The sequence below is a fragment of the Lates calcarifer genome, linkage group LG21 (assembly GCF_001640805.2).
Source record: "Lates calcarifer isolate ASB-BC8 linkage group LG21, TLL_Latcal_v3, whole genome shotgun sequence".
Taxonomy (NCBI): Eukaryota; Metazoa; Chordata; class Actinopteri; family Centropomidae; genus Lates; species Lates calcarifer.
The window spans coordinates 18,408,465-18,420,674 of NC_066853.1; the positions used below are offsets into that span (position 1 = coordinate 18,408,465).

The window sequence follows — 12,210 nt, forward strand, 5'->3', positions numbered from 1 at the left end:
TAGAAAAGGATGCATGTGCATTGTTGACCATTGTTGCTTACATAATACAACTGAGACAAGCAGCACCTGAATCTTGAAGCATCACAAAATACTTTTTCTTTTTACTTTACAGATATAACCCTAACCCTAACCCTGCCAGTAAAAAATGTGATGCTACCAGGGCAGCAATAACTCATTCTCTTATTGAGTTGCCAAAAAAAGAGAGAGAGAGAGAGAGAGTATTGAATCTGTTCATAAGGGAGCAATATTAGTAACAAAGAGAAATCATTCGACAATGCATGAAATTAGTTGATTAGCATATTCTTTGATCAAAGCATGGAACTGATCAATATGAATAACAACACTTTTGTTCTCCAGCAGGTTTAAGGATTTTAAAAGCTGGATATTTTCTCTGTGAAAAAGCAGCTTTAAGCATGAACAGCATCAAGACAAGTAGCTTAATGAACATACTGAAACAGAATACAAATGACTGTGTAGAGAAATGATGGTATTTGTAAACCTGGGTGTTATTCTCATATTCTCATCCATCATGACTGTCAGTCATAATATGATTTTATGAACAGCTTTCTGTGGAAAGATTTGAACCCTTGTGTCTCTCTTGTGTGACTGGTGTGTGCTTTATACACCTGCCATCCACACCAACCACCTCCTTCTGAGTCTGCTGCAGTTAATGAATGTAGCACTTAATTCATTAAAAAAAACATGTTTCCAGTTGAAAAACATGAGTTTGAAAGTCATGCTGACTGTCTGACTGAATACAATGGAAAGTTTTGTGTCCATGGACACAAATCAATAGATGATGCTGTAGGCTGCTATTTGTGCACACATGCTGATTTACTTGCATCACTGTGAGGCTGTAGTTCACTTTTGATTTAGCTTGTGTGAATGTTACAGAGGTATTAGCAAATGTGAGAGGATGGTTTACTAGTTTCCCATCTGAAGCATTAATCAGCATTGTTAATCTTGTTGAAATTAGTGTTTTAAAAACCTCTACAACTGCTATGATGCGTACAATGTCATCATGAAAGACAAAAATATTAAATTAACATCTGACAAATACAGGAATTAGTATTTTGTGAAAAGTGAATAGCAGATTAGGACTGCTGAAAAAACTGCAAGAAGCTTTTCAGTATCATATAAACATGACAGCACTGACAACTCTATAATAGAGATGAATAAGTTGAGTCAGTGGAGGGAAAAGGGCAGCCTGGCACTGAAGATTGCATGCTAACAGAGCAGCCTCCTGTGTATCCATTTTGTGTTGACGGGAAAATGATAGATTTCATTTGGTTTACTCAGAGCCTTTAATTTAAGCTTTGAGTAATGACTTGGCTTTTGCCCTCTTACTCATATCATCTGAGTTCTGTTGTGTATACACTGGCCTCTGATTCAAGGTGCTCGGTTTAGGTCACGGCATTCATCTCATAACCTGAGTCTGCTATGACACTCAGGCTGCATGTATCATCAACGGGCTGTCCAATTCAGCCAACTCCGCCCATATTTCCAGTTCAGGGAGAAAAAAATACTCACCATGAATTCACCTCAGTGTGTGTGTAATTGCTCAGAATACCACAGGGTTTAGGTTACAGCACCATAACCAGTTGGAGGCAGGCCTTGGAGCGGACAAACGCTGCAAGTCCAGTTTCAGGTCTGTTTCATCAGGCAGCAGGAGTGTTGTTTAGCCTCGGGCAGTATGAGAGTGATGCAATGAGTTCCTGTGACAGGTCGGGATGGATACTCAAAAATAACACTATTTAGTAACATTATTGACTTGCATTAATTCTAAAATATGAACAAGTTCAAAAGAATTCTGACAAGTCATTTCTAGAGAGAAAAGTTTAGATTATTATATTACTTGAACTTTCTGCCGTTGAAAAGTTCACTGGGGTAAAACAAGTCATCATAGCTTTTGGTCTTTTTCATGGTTTTGTTACATCAGCGTATCATTTGAGAGCCAGTATTAAGTTTTAACCATAGAGGTTTTATATACAATATGAAAACATTCTAGGAACACTAAAGCCTGTTTACAGATCTCTTAACTTTGCTTTCTTCACCCTGCCCTTCTTCACTGTTATATGATCTGGGGAATAGAAATTGAGGACAATTAGTAGAAAGAGAAAAATAGACTGATATTTATATATTTTTTATAAGTAGCATAACAAAGATAAGTGCAGGGACAATAACAGAGAAGCAGTAATAATTAAATTGTTGTACGAACGTCAGTTGCAAAGATAAAAATCTGAGACTTGACCCGGGCTTTGGCGTGGTCAGTATTACATGATGAATGATTTCTGAGCTGCAAAATACAATGTGAACGAGATTTTTTGGCAAAATAGTTGAATGGGCATTAGAACACAAAAGCATGATGGAAATAAGTCTGGCTCCATGTTAATATGGAGCTAATCTGAACAAACAAATATACAAATGGAATAAGGCTGAACATTTTCATGTGAAGAAACTGATGGGACCTTGGTTTCCAGAGTGTGCTATTTCAAAGTCTTGTGTTTTCTCTTATTCTGTGCTGGAGAAGGTTCAGCAAGAGCATTAGACAGAAGGAAATATGACTTTTTTCATGGCTGCTTTCAATAGAAATGAGGGAATCTGTAAAGTCGTTGCTTCAAATAACTTGGTAATGGTATTGCGATTGTGTTACATCATATGTAGCTATCAAGTTTTAAATGACACTTAATGGCTATCATTAAACCCAATATTGTTCATTTGAGATATGTTTTCTTAAGATTGGGACAATGGTGGGACTGAACTGGGCGGCTCGAGACCTGCATTTGCTCATTTATCCTATTGCCCCTGGGATAATAGAGTTTTGAGCTTCAATATTTATACAAGGTATGAGCCCAAGGTTATAGGGTTGTGCTAGTGACTTTAGCTGTATTTACATTTTGGAGGTCTGGAATGCCAGAAAATACATGTTCAGCGGGGTCTATGAGCTCTTGGGTTAGGACAATGATCATGTCTTACACAAAAAAACAAGACCTTTGGGATCTTTCACTTGTAATCCAAAATTGTACAGCCCTGAACACATTTAATGGATTAACTACACACAGTAACTGTTTTTCGTTTTCATACATTTAGCATTATTCTGAGCTGAGATAGATGTGACAGAGGCGAAAGTGTGTTCACATAAGTACTTTAATCAGGCACTTTGCTCAAAACATTTCTCTGGACAAGCCTAGAATGATATGTGAGAACATTTGGAGGAATTTCTCTTCTTTATGGCACCTTTATACAGACAGTTTGGGCAAACATGAAATGTAAGTGGCAAGTAACACTGTTCAATACAAAATAACACAAACAACAAGGTACCTTCATTCTATCAAATAGGTAGTGTTCATGTATATTTGGCAATGGTCAAAATAGCGTCCTTGTAAATAATTTACCAAATCGCTCAGGTCTACCTATACAATAAATAGAAATACTGTAAAATGTTAGTGTTGCTTAATACATGCTGTTACTGAGAGTCTAAAACTGGGGATTAAGCAAACAAAATACTTTTAAAATAACTGGAGGGAGAGAGGAATCTGCATTTAGGCAAAGACAGAGCTCTAGGTAGTTGTTAATGCAAATTTAATTTTTTTTTAAATCATGAATATATTTCTGGCGTAGGCATCTGTGTAAAAGCATTATGTGAATAACGGCTGAACATGTACACAACATGAATTTTTCCTCATTAACTAGGAAACATTCTCTAGTAGTGTTTGAACATTCATAAATATACACTTTTTCATAGTTCCATTACACCATATGTAACACTTTTGATCCATATAGTATTCTTTAGAGTGCTATTGAAAGGAGGGGACAAATGTAGTCTAACAGAACATTCATTACAGTTTGGCAGTAAATCTATACAACAATATTGATCTGGACATAAATGAGAAAAACCTGCTGCAAATTTCAGTGTTGACATAGCACTGATTTAGAGCTTAGGTAATGTTTCTTTTCCTCTATTTTACAGAGGAACATTTGATGAGTAGATGAATGACCAAGACCTGCTTACATTCTCTGGAATGATTAGGCTGCTGATAGAGCAAACAATTTTACATACATAGCTGCTCAAGGTTCTGCCTTACATGAATTATTTTTTACAATGCAAAATGAAAAGCAGTAAGGCTCATAGTGAGAAATTAAAGCCAGGGCACCTGAAGAACAGGATCATTGGATGTCAAGTTTCATTTTCCTGTGCAGAAAATGAAGGGACGCGTGTTGAGGACTGAGATAACTTTTCAACAATTCACATTCATGATTACCTTTTGATGTGAGATCAAACACTGGATCTGTAGAAAATCTGATCACACAATGCGCTATTCTGACTGATGTTTCATTTGTTCAAGCAAGGATGTCTCCTCTTTTATAAATATTTACAATAATCTGTTACAAAATTCCCAATTCATAAAGCATTAATGAGTTTCATTTAAACCACAAGGCTAACAATGACAAGAGATAAAACCAACTTACAGTACAAACAAGTATACAGTACAAGCTACAAATATACAAATATAGAAATATATTCTGAGGTTTTAGCAACCTTTTTTGACACTTTAATGCCATTTCTTGTCGGTAACCACATATAAGTATAAAAATATAGACAATGCTTTTGTACAAAATATTGACATCATGTATGAATCCCTATTCAAATGTGCAAATTAACACTGATCAACAGAAGAATAAGGAGTTTCTTTCACACACACACACACACACACATACACACAAAAAGGCATGGTCCATTTTGGCCTGTTAGTCATGTAGTTGAATTTTTCCAGTAAGCACCACAACAGCTATTTGGACTTCTTAGTATAACCTTGTGTAGGTGTTCTCTTTAGAAGGAGAGTTGAAAAGAGAATAGCATTGAGTCATTTAAGGTTGCAGCCACTGTGGTCATACAGTAGAATAAGTCTGGGACAGCAATGACTCAGTTTAATTCACCCTTAAGATCTTCAAATCCTCAGCTCTGCCTCCTCACTATGTTCTAAATTGTGTTCAGTTGTGCTGATCATGGATGCAGAGGGGCCTTGCGAGACACTGAAGGGTGTGATTGCGGGAGAACGTGCTGCCAGTGGTGAGAGCGAGGGGGAGAAACTTGGAGACATGGCAACTGAGGAGATGGATCCCTCGCCGCTGATGGGAGATCTTCGTAAAGAAGCCAAGTGGGGGAACGTCCTCCCTACGGCAGGTTTTGGAGGTACGGTTTTGGCCCCAGGGTGGGCCACAGAGGTTATGAGAGGAGGGGGGTCGATTCTTGACTCGGCCTTTGCTTTGTGATGGAATGACCTGCGAGGATGAGGAGGAGCTGTTTCATCTTTTAAACGTGCTATTTCAGTAAAAACATTAGCTAAGGGTTGGAACTGGGGGCACCAGTTTAGCAGGTAGTCCCAGTTATAGCTGCCCCTCAGCTCCTCGTCACTGGCCACGATGGCTGTCAGGGAGCCATCCACAGCAGGCTTTCCATCCTCTGGGAACGTATAGTCTTTAGGGTGGGAGATACTGAGTCCCCGTCCCACACCCACATACCCACCCCCCTCATCCCTGTAGACTGGCACCTGGCCAGCTAATAAAGTACTATTCAGACTGCCCAGTTTCTTCCCTTTGAACCAGTCTATTGAAGGCTCACAGGACACGTCTGAGAGCTGATCTGCATCCTGTTGGATGCCAGAGTCTGGACCTCGTGCAGAGATGCGCTCCTGCATAGAAGAGGAGATACTTGACACCCGTGGATATTCATTAATCATTCTGATCTCATCATCCTCTGCTGCCTCTGCCTCTGCAGAGCCACGCCCACTGGAGTGAGAGGGATCCAGGGATCCTCCACGAGTGTACGGACCCCCACCACTGCCACTTTGACCAGATGTGTATCCAGGAAGGGCCTGATGGTAAATCATTTCATTTGCTGTTATTTTTGTTTCTTCAAGCTTATGCAGCATAGTGCCTGATGTTGGTGTCCGTCCCTGTGTTTTTTGCTCCTTCTTATGACGTCTTAATTTAACAAAAAATAGCGCCACAGCAATTATTATTAGTATGACTATAGTCCCAAGTGAAACTGCAATGACGCTGATAAGCAGCATGTTTATGTCTGAGGTGAGGCCAAAAGACGTGTGGGTCACATCTATGGTAACCTTAGCCACTGCTACACGGGACGTCTCCAGAGGACTGTGTGCAGTCACATCCAGCGTCATGAGACGCACCTCTCTTTTTGAGCGACTCAAATGTCTGCTGTAGCTATCCATCTTTAAGGAAATTGCTCCCGTTGATTTATTGACTTCAAAATAAGGCGAATTGTCTGCCAGAGAGTAGAGGACGATGCCATCCACGCCTCCATCCTCATCTCTGGCTTGTACTTTACCAATGATCTGACCTTTCTTTGCTCCCTCAGGCACTTCGAATGAGAACTCAGAGGATGTGAAAACAGGATCATATTCATCCTCCCCTGTAACATAAACCTGCACTGTTACAGTAGCAGAATAGTTGCCGGCATCCATGGCAACAGCCACAAAATGGACGGAGGTTACCTTCTCAAAGTCAAAAGTAGAGCGAGTCCGTACTTCTCCTGAAGTTTGGTTGATGAGGAAGGCCTCTCTTCCCTCTTTAGAGCTGTCTAACATGTAGTACCTCAGCTGTCCAAAAACACCTCTGTCATGGTCAATTGCATGCAGCATGGTGACTAAGGCATTCTGGGGTTGGTTTTCCCTGATGCTCGCAGTTACAAGTTTGAGAGGAAAGAAGGGCCGGTTATCGTTGATATCCTTCACCTCGATACTGACTGGGGCCAAAGCATAGTGCCCGTGACCATCGGTAGCCTGAACAACAATCATATGGTATGACTGTCTCTCACTGTCCAGAGGTCTCTGCAGCCTCAAGGCTCCTGTCCACTGGTCCACCTGGAAAAGGTCTGTCTCGTCCCCTGAGCTTATGGAGTACTGCACCTCTCCATTAGGAGCAGAATCTGGATCTGTGGCAGATAGATGCAAGATCTCTGTCCCTGCTGCTGCACCTTCACTCAGTACAACACTATACTCTGCTCGGCTGAAAGCCGGAGGGTTGTCATTGGCATCTGAGACACTGATAAGGATAGGCACGCTGGAGCTACGCTGAGGGATTCCACGATCTGATACCACAACAGTCAGGTTATAACTTGGCACTGCTTCAAAGTCCAGCTCCTCCACCAGGATCAGGCTACCAACTGTCTGGAAGCCCTGCCCCTCCAAGAAGCGCACGCTGCTCTCAATCTGGAAGGCATTACCTGAGTTGCCACTGGCAATGGCAAAATCAAAGCCACAGTTGTCCCGGGACAGGTCTCCATCTACAGCTTCTAAGATTAAAACAGTTGATCCTGGAAGCCCATCCTCAGACACAGTGGCTCTGTACTCTGACTGGTGGAAGATGGGGGCATTGTCATTGATGTCGGACACTTGTACCTGGACAGTGGCAATGGATGAAAGTGGCGGAGTGCCCTGGTCCCGTGCCTCAATTACCACCATGATGGAGGGATTCTCAAAATCAAACTCTGTCTTTTGGTTGATGAACAGAGTCCCTGTGAAGAATATGGAATATGGTTATAAAGAGACTTTATTTAATCTTCTGTCTAAAGCTCATCATATTAAACATCAAAGTCATTAATTACACAGACTAGTTCACTATTAAAGAAAATACCAATGGATGATTTAAATAAATAATACAATTTAAATTAGTTTGTGTAAACACTGAAGCAGGTTTGAGCATGTAGTGTTTGAGGGATTATTTAAGGCAAAGAAATTGCACTTGAGAAGAGGAGACAGAATGGCTTAAGGCAAAAAGAGTCCTCTTTTATAACACACTTTATTTTTAGATGCTATCTCTAGCAAAACATCTGAGACAAATAACATTAAATCTGGCTTTCAATGACTTTTAATGAACAAAATGATTAAATATTTTTAAAATGGCTGTTGCAAATATGTCCAAACCCCAAATGTGCATCCAAGTAGAGCCTTAGGGGATAACATTTTTATGAAGGGTAATTAAGGGGAGCTCTGGTTAGAAAACAGTTATAAACAATCATAAATGTGCACACAGTAATAATATTACCATTGCTTGGGTCAATGTAGAAGACGCCCCTAGTTGATGACATTACTCTGTAGGTAATCTTCCCGTTCTCCCCAGAGTCCCGGTCAGTGGCTGTTACTGTGATGACTGCACTGCCTGCTGGGAGGTGCTCTGTTACAGTCACCTGATGAGGAAAAACACAATATGAATATATCTATATCCATTTCACATGCTTCAGCAATGTAACAAATATGCCAATTCATTAAAATGTGAGTATGCAGGTGTGAAGGTAGCTGTACCTGATACAAATCTTGAGTAAAGGCAGGGGCATTATCGTTCACATCATCCACCAGCACAGTTAAGTTGGCCTCGCTTTGATGTTTAGAGTCAGATGAGCGGACGGTCAGAGTATACCATGTCCTCTCTTCATAGTCCAGAGGGCCAGTCAGAGACACCCCTCCTCCATAACGATGAATCCCAAACATACCCTGGCTGTTTGTATCCAGGTGTAGTGTATAGGAGAGGGCAGGCCCTGAGTCCACATCATTCCCTGTTACCTGGGTGATAACTGTGCCGATCAGAGTATCTGTATGTATGATAATAAAGTGGGAAGACAGAAGAAGAAGAGCAAATATTTAGGTTGTAGCTGAAACGAAGCACAGAGACTCTAAGTGAACAAAAAAAAAAAGTTTTTTTGCTCTTTACTAAGAAATATCCTGTTGTAGAAAGCCTTGATCTAATAGGCAGGAAATGAACAAAGGAACTTGGCAATGGCTTGTTTCATAATAGGGTCAGACTTTTCTCACTGAGCCCTGGTGAGTGAGTTGCCAGGGATTGTGATGTGAGGCTTTATGATAAGATCACTGGACTAACTTCTCCCTGTGAAGCTGACTTACCCTCAGGCACACGGATCTCTCGAGGCAGAGGAATCATGGGACTGTTGTCATTGAGGTCAATGATGATCACAGTGAGGGTGGCAGAGCCAGCCAGCCTCGGGGTTCCCCGGTCTGTTGCCGTAACAACAAGTCTGGTGCCACAAAATGAATGTTAATGTCTGAAATTGTAACGTTTATGCATAGCCTCTTTTTGTTTCAGAATAAGCATTGAACGATACTTTTGTTTTTTCAAACAATAATAATAATAATCCGATTTTAAAAATCAATAAAATGAGATTCGCCTAAAATCTAATTTTTAAGAAACATCTGCAGGGCAAACAAGATTTTTATTTTTTTTTGTAACTTTGATAGGGTATGAATATGATTATGAGATCATTTGCATTTTTTAAAATGTAATGAAAATATGCACAAAAATAGCTTTACCATTAAAACATGAAAAGTTATTTGTATATATTATCACAATAGCAAACATACATATGTCAGAGGAAGAGATGAGCTAAGGGAAACCATAGCATAGGATGTGCAAAGAAGAGCAAAACTCACTTTGTTTGTGTCCAGATCTCTCTGTCCATTATGGCTGCAGTGGTGATGCTCCCAGTTAGTGGGTCTATCTTAAACAAGCCACTCATGGATGATGACCTGATAGAGTATGTCACCTGACCATTTTGACCCTGATCCAGGTCATCTGCCGCAACCTGAGGAAACAATCACCCCGTTTTGGTGATGAAAATATAGAAATATTTACAACAGCTGTTTCAGTGTAACATGAACTAGTAAGCAATATTGGACTTGGAAGTCAAGAGTTCATAAAAATGGGTTATATGGATCTGGCTTCGTGACACAAATGATTCTATATATTCAGCTGGGACACTGAGAACACAGGCAAATGAACAGAGTCATTTCTCTCCAGCGCTGAAGCTATCCAGATTTCTGAAGCTTGAGTGCTTTTCTATTCTACAACTTCACACTTAAACAACAGCCAACCATAATAAACGTGATGGGGGAGAACAGGCTACTGCACCTGGATAATGGGAAAATCGTAGCCCTGTGCCTCTCTAATGTAGGCTACATAGTTCTGGAGCTGGAAGCGTGGCAAGTTGTCATTGACGTCCTGCAGGATTAAGTTGACAGCCATGTAGGAGCTGGAGGATGCCGTCTCAGCTTTCACCACAAGGCGGAGTTTCGGAGTCTCCTCAAAGTCTAGTCCTTCAGATTTCTGGACCCATATTTCACCTAATTCACAACAATAACATTGAGTCACTGTGTATTTGGAAAACACTGTTTTGTAGTGTATGCTGCTATCGCTGCAGCTTACCAGTAATAGAGTTAATTCCAAAAGACTGCATTCTGTTTCCGCTGAAAATACTGTAGCTGATACCAGTTTGAGAGCCATCAGGGTACTGGGCCTGAGTCTGCGTTACTACTGTGCCTATAAGGTGAAAAACATGATATGATGAAACATTTTACCTCTGCTTTTTTATTTCCATTATACTTTAACAGATTGCTACGTAAAAAAAAAAAAGTTTAAATAATTTATTGCACAAACCTTTAGCAGCGTTTTCTTGCAGACTGACATCTCTGGCTGTGCGAGAGAAGCGAATCCCCCTGTAGCTCTGTTCCTTAATATAAATGATAACCACCCCAAGGGAAGATTGAGCTGGGTTGCCCTGATCCATGGCCTGAACTATCAAAGTCCTCTGGCTTTGGGTCAGAGTCTGCATCTTCTCTGTGGCCTGGATGTCTCCTGTCAGCGAGTTAATGGTGAAGCCCCTTACAGGGCTGGCAAAACGATAAAAAACAGAGCCATTAGCTCCAAAGTCCTTGTCCTCTGCCCTCATTGTTGCCAGCACTCGGCGACTAGACACACCGCTGGCAGAGATGTTCACGATAAGTGGGTCCTGAATGAAGAAAGGAGCATTGTCGTTCACATCTTGAATGTAGACAGTCACCTGAGCGGTGGTGTTACGTGGGTTTGCTGGGGATGAGTCAGTGGCACACACCTCAAAGGTGTAAGAGGCTGTTCTCTCTCTATCTAAGGGAGCTGCTGTGATAATGCGGCCTGTGTTCTGATCTATGATGAACATGCCCTGGGAGCCATGGCTCAGAAAGTATAGCACCTGACTGTTGAGGCCCTGGTCCAGATCAACAGCTTTCACCTCCAGGACCAGTGAGCCAATGGGAACATCTTCAGAAATGTCTGCAGTGTAGCTGCTGCTCTGAAACTGGGGGCTGTGGTCATTAATGTCCAGAACAGTAACCTCCACAGTAGCGGTGCTGCTCAGGGGAGGGATCCCCTGGTCCTGAGCTGTGACTGTTAGTGTGTACCCAGCCCTCTTCTCCCGATCCAGAGGCCTTGAAGTGGAGAGCACACCTGACCGCCTATCCAAACGGAAGTCTCCAGAAGGATCTCCAGCTGCAAGGAAAGTAATTGCAAATGGCTCTCTGAGTTTGCAACATCACTGCCCTGAGTTATAAAAATATAAAATGGTAGAAGTTGAGCTGACTGTTTAAAAAAATGAATGGTATATCAAAACAAATTCTCACCAGTAATTCTGTAGTTTGTCTCTCCACTGTCTCCTGCATCTGGGTCAGTGGCTCTGAGGGTGAACAGAGGCAATGCTTCCAGGTTTTCAGGCACCTCTATGCTATAGTAGAGACGTCCAAAGACAGGGACGTTGTCATTCTCATCAAGCACTTGGATTCTCACAGTCGCTTTGGCATAGTTGGGTGGAAGGCCTCCATCTTTTGCATAAACTGTCAAAACAGAGGAAAAAACACACAAGAGTATTAATGATGATTTCATATAATAAATCAGAAAATAATCTATTATATTATGTATCTCAAAGCAGTCACATTTCATCTATCATAATGTAGGGCAATCAGAGGGTAGTACCTGTCACAGTGTAGTATTCCTGGAGCTCCCGGTCCAGTGACTTAGTGGTTGTTATAACACCTGTCACTGGGTTGATGCGGAAACCCTCCTCTGAGATACCACCATATGTCACCTGCCCATTGGTTCCTATGGCGAAACGCACACTGTGACTATGCTTTCATTCAAAAGTGAATTGTAAGAAATGTTAATCAAAAACAAAATGTTACCAAAGCTCAAAATGATTTGTAAGTACTTGACAAAAAACAGCATTAATAAGGTATTTGGATTTCTCTTGCTAATAGCTTGTATACTTATTTGTTTGTTTGTCATTAGTTTTGCTGTCTAAGCATTTGGCAGTGACAGCCCTCCCTCAGGTGTCTGGATGCCAGATTGCGTGCTAAGAGAAAGCAGTCT

At 41.2% G+C, this 12,210-nt stretch overlaps 1 protein-coding gene across 1 annotated transcript in view; it reads right to left on the reverse strand.

Moving 5' to 3' along the window:
• Nucleotides 1-3,129: 3,129 nt before the first annotated feature.
• The window catches only part of LOC108876012 (protocadherin-16-like), a 77,615-nt gene continuing 68,534 nt past the window's right edge, over nt 3,130-12,210 (reverse strand). Inside the window, 10 exon segments of the mRNA XM_051065422.1 lie at nt 3,130-7,540; nt 8,071-8,212; nt 8,328-8,614; nt 8,925-9,055; nt 9,468-9,619; nt 9,946-10,157; nt 10,240-10,353; nt 10,471-11,337; nt 11,469-11,678; nt 11,818-11,943. Coding sequence (XP_050921379.1) covers nt 4,950-7,540; nt 8,071-8,212; nt 8,328-8,614; nt 8,925-9,055; nt 9,468-9,619; nt 9,946-10,157; nt 10,240-10,353; nt 10,471-11,337; nt 11,469-11,678; nt 11,818-11,943 — 4,832 coding nt within the window. The 3' untranslated portion in view covers nt 3,130-4,949.